The 5,350-nt window shown below is 42.6% G+C and overlaps 1 protein-coding gene across 1 annotated transcript in view; it reads left to right on the top strand.

The window, feature by feature from the left end:
- EMX2 (empty spiracles homeobox 2) overlaps positions 1-4,311 on the top strand; it is a 7,712-nt gene extending 3,401 nt beyond the window's left edge. Inside the window, exons 2-3 of the mRNA XM_018575441.1 lie at positions 949-1,133; positions 4,066-4,311. Of these exons, the coding sequence (XP_018430943.1) occupies positions 949-1,133; positions 4,066-4,233 (353 nt within the window). The 3' untranslated portion in view covers positions 4,234-4,311. The remainder of the gene's footprint in view (positions 1-948; positions 1,134-4,065) is intronic.
- Positions 4,312-5,350: the final 1,039 nt, after the last annotated feature.

Here is a 5,350-nt window from a genome sequence, read left to right as displayed (position 1 = left end):
ATATAATATAATATAATATAATATACAGAATATATGTGTAATCAAGTATTCGGTGATGTAGTTGGGAATATCTTATAACTGCACGGGGATGGATGTATCGATCCAGATATTGATTTGATATCGCCTATATATTTTTATATCGCCTGTGGTATAAAGATACAGAGACCGGGTGAATGTTCAGGTTCAGATGTGGACTTTGTGTGGCCTGTACATGGCTTAATATTATACAATGTACCGAGGTCGGTGAATGTATATTTGTGGCTCGGTATTATATGGGTGTACAGAGGTGCTGGGTGAATGTGTAGATATATTTGAGGCTCGGTATTATATGGGTGCACAGAGGTGCTGGGTGAATGTGTAGATATATTTGAGGCTCGGTATTATATGGGTGTACAGAGGTGCTGGGTGAATGTAGAGATATATTTGAGGCTCGGTATTATATGGGTGTACAGAGGTGCTGGGTGAATGTATTTTTTAAAATCAGATATTATAGAACGAATCATCACACAAAACATAACATAATAGAATGTGATTTCGTTACATAAATGTTCCGCTTTTTACAGAAAACATGGAATTGTATTATTATCTTCAAACCAACCAATCGCATGTGAATTATAAGATGTGGTCGGTTAATGTATAGAGATGGATTATATACGAGGCTCAGTATAGGTGTACAGAGGTGCTGTGTGAATGTTCAGGTATATAAGAGGCTCAGTATAGGTGTACAGAGGTGCTGGGTGAATGTTCAGGTATATACGAGGCTCAGTATAGGTGTACAGAGGTGCTGGGTGAATGTTCAGATATATACGAGGCTCAGTACAGGTGTACAGAGGTGCTGGGTGAATGTTCAGATATATACGAGGCTCAGTATAGGTGTACAGAGGTGCTGGGTGAATGTTCAGGTACCTATACAGATCCTTCATGGCCTGTCCTCTGACCCCCCTGCAGGAAATGACACCAGTGCGGAGAGCTTCTTGCTGCACAATGCTCTGGCCCGGAAACCCAAACGGATCCGAACCGCCTTCTCCCCGTCCCAGCTCCTCCGGTTGGAGCACGCCTTTGAGAAGAACCATTATGTGGTGGGAGCGGAGAGGAAGCAGCTGGCCCACAGCCTCAGCCTGACCGAGACCCAGGTATGACACCCTCCTAAACTATGCACCCCAAACACTGAGCACCCCCAGACCAGGGGGAGCCACCTCACGAGTGGGGGATACGTACACTGTGTGTGTGTGTGTGTGTGTGTGTGTGTGTGTGTGTGTAGGGGTGAATAGTTACACTGTATCACTGTAGAGGGTGAATAGTTACACTGTACCACTGTAAGGGGGGGTGAATAATTACACTGTACCACTGTAAGGGGGGTGAATAATTACACTGTACCACTGTAAGGGGGTGAATAATTACACTGCACCACTGTAAGGGGGTGAATAGTTACACTGTATCACTGTAAGGGGGTGAATAGTTACACTGTATCACTGTAAGGGGGTGAATAGTTACACTGTATCACTGTAAGGGGGTGAATAGTTACACTGTATCACTGTAAGGGGGTGAATAGTTACACTGTATCACTGTAAGGGGGTGAATAGTTACACTGTATCACTGTAAGGGGGTGAATAGTTACACTGTATCACTGTAAGGGGGTGAATAGTTACACTGTATCACTGTAAGGGGGTGAATAGTTACACTGTATCACTGTAAGGGGGTGAATAGTTACACTGTATCACTGTAAGGGGGTGAATAGTTACACTGTATCACTGTAAGGGGGTGAATAGTTACACTGTATCACTGTAAGGGGGTGAATAGTTACACTGTATCACTGTAAGGGGGTGAATAGTTACACTGTATCACTGTAAGGGGGTGAATAGTTACACTGTATCACTGTAAGGGGGTGAATAGTTACACTGTATCACTGTAAGGGGGTGAATAGTTACACTGTATCACTGTAAGGGGGTGAATAGTTACACTGTATCACTGTAAGGGGGTGAATAGTTACACTGTATCACTGTAAGGGGGTGAATAGTTACACTGTATCACTGTAAGGGGGTGAATAGTTACACTGTATCACTGTAGAGGGGTGAATAGTTACACTGTATCACTGTAAGGGGGTGAAAAGTTACACTGTATCACTGTAGAGGGGTGAATAGTTACACTGTATCACTGTAGAGGGGGTGAATAGTTGCACTGTATCGCTGTAGAGGGTGAATAGTTACACTGTATCACTGTAAGGGGGTGAATAGTTACACTGTATCACTGTAAGGGGGTGAATAGTTACACTGTATCACTGTAAGGGGGTGAATAGTTACACTGTATCACTGGAAGGGGGTGAATAGTTACACTGTATCACTGTAGAGGGTGAATAGTTACACTGTATCACTGTAAGGGGGTGAATAGTTATCAGGAGGGTATTGGCGGCTGCAGATCGGTGTTTTGGGGTGAATATACATTGATCGGTATAATCGGCCCCTCAGAGGAGGAAGGTGAATGAAGACGATCGGTGTGCGATGTGTGAGCGGAGATGGGGGGAGGGGGTGATAATAATATAATAATGATATCAGTGATGACGGGTGCGGGGGTGGCAGGTGTTGGGGTGACCCCTCTAGTAGGGGGACACAGCTCGGACCCCCCTTCATAGCACCACAGGACCCCGGCCCGGGCAGATTAGAGGCTTTACTTATCTGTCAGCTGCAGACAACCAACACTGCGGGGCCCCGACCTCGTCTTCTCCGGGGCCCCTCATCCCGCCACTGACAATAATCATCCGATACTGGGGGGAATATTCATCATCGGCATACAGGAGACAAATCTATCGGGGTATATATTATATATCGGGGTGTATATTATTTGTGTTCGGAGTGTAGTGGATCTCAGGCAGATATGTGGGAGGTCCGGCGGGTGAATGAAGCAGGAAAATGATTTTATACACAATTTATAATATAATATTATTCAGCCGACTTGTGTGTTCGGAATGTACCTAATAACACGATTATTATATATCTGTGTATATATTATATATCGGGGAGTATATATAATATATCGGGGTGTATACAGTATATATCTGTGTGTATATTATATATAGGGGTGTATATATTATATATCTGGGTGTATATTATATATCTGGGTGTATATAACATTTCGGGGTGTATACAGTATATATCGGGGAGTATATATTATATGTCGGGGTGTATATTATATATCGGGGTGTATATATTATATATAGGGGTGTATATATTATATATCTGGGTGTATATATTATATATCTGGGTTCTTTATATTATATATCTGGGTTCTTTATATTATATATCTGGGTGTATATATTATATATCTGGGTTCTTTATATTATATATCTGGGTGTATATATTATTTATCGGGGTGTATACAGTATATATCTGGGTGTATATATTATATATCGGGGTGTATACAGTATATATCTGGGTTCTTTATATTATATATCTGGGTGTATATATTATATATCTGGGTTCTTTATATTATATATCTGGGTGTATATATTATATATCTGGGTGTATATTATATATCTGGGTGTATATTATATATCGGGGTGTATATTATATATCGGGGTGTATATTATATATCTGGGTGTATATTATATATCGGGGTGTATATTATATATCGGGGTGTTCGGTATATATTTCTGTATTACAGTTGTAAATACAATTTCAGTAAAACAGGAGATCCGAGTCACGTGTGTGTGTTATATCCGATCTGATCTATAATGCTGCAGCGGTCGGGCTGTGGTCGGAATTGGTATCAGGCACAAATGTCGGTATAATTTATCGATTAGCGCCCGATGTTCCAGTGTCTCAGCATCGATTTGCGACAATCCTGCAGACAATCCGACACACTGCCTGGTATCGGTGGGCGAATGTGGTCAGTGTATTAGTGATGGGTCGGGTGAATGTGGTCGGTGTATTATCAGTGTGTATCGGATTAATGGCCGACTGAAGTCATACGACTGTTATCGCTGGTTATCGGTGCTTGATCTGTGTATTGTGGATCGGTAATGTATCTGTGTATTGTGGATCGGTGATTGAACTGTACGATCTCCCGCAGGTGAAGGTCTGGTTCCAGAACCGACGGACGAAGTTCAAGCGACAGAAATTGGAGGAGGAAGGGTCGGACTCGTCCCAGAAGAAGAAGGGGGCCCATCACATCAATCGCTGGAGGCTCGCCACCAAACAGGCCAGTCCGGAGGAGATCGACGTCACATCGGACGATTAATCGCCAATCAGCACTTTGTTGGACTTTTCTTTTTCGTTTTGTACACCACAGCGGCGGGCCCCGGATTACCTGCCCCGGAGGGAAGGGCCCCAGGACATGTATTTGCACTCGCCCCGGGCCGATGGACGGATTGTGGCCGGAGGAGACTTTGAGAAGACTTTTATTATTGCAATTATTATTGGACGCTCGGTGACGCTGCGCCGGCGCTGCGACTTTCTTGTCGCGCTGTAGATATTTTTGTGTTTTGTGTTCACACCTGTCCGATCTCCGATCTACTTCCGAGAAGTATGAGCTGTCAATATTTTGTCAATAAAGATCTCTCCCCTTGTCGGCAGGCTGGCTCTTGGCTCTGGATGTACAGGGGCCCCTGGCCCTGCCCCTCCTCATTGTTTGATTGTGACATATATATATATATATTACACATATTGTACACTCATATTATATATATTATATATTATACACATATTGTACACTCATATTATATATATTATATATATTACACATATTGTACACGCATATATATTGATTTATAATATATAATAGGATTGGCTTCTCCCACCTGACAAATGTCAGCACAGAAGTAATATAATTCTCCGGGTGCTGATCGCCTGTAACATACAATATATGTGGCATGTAATATTTATTCCACACACAGGGGAAAGTACTCCAGCGCACAATCGGGGGGATCAAAGTCACATCTGGGGTACAGTTGTAATATAATGACAGACACTCTCTATGTGACATTATATATAGAGAGAGAGTGCAGTGTGGGGAAGTTCTCTCTCTATAGTACATTATAGGATTGCGTCCAGTCTCCGTATAATAAGACTCTCTCTCTATAATCGTTCACCAGTGACGCAGTTTTGATGTATTATTCCTCTGTGATCTGTATACAGGGATCGGCGGGCGGATGTGTATTGGGGGGACTCCGAGAAATCCCGTCATTAGCTCAGATATACATTATATATATATACAAAGATTCCTCCACCCAGAGGCCCCCCTCACTCAGCACCGGGCGCAGTATATACATTATATATATATATATATCAGATTGTAGACATAGACAGACATTCATCACACACGATAATTGGGGGACAATTATAAACACCGAACACAC

This window comes from Nanorana parkeri, unplaced genomic scaffold (assembly GCF_000935625.1).
Source record: "Nanorana parkeri isolate BGI_ZX_2015 unplaced genomic scaffold, ASM93562v1 scaffold3933, whole genome shotgun sequence".
Lineage (NCBI taxonomy): Eukaryota > Metazoa > Chordata > Amphibia > Anura > Dicroglossidae > Nanorana > Nanorana parkeri.
The sequence above is the reverse complement of the archived record's forward strand: the minus strand, read 5'-3'. Positions and strand labels throughout refer to the sequence as shown.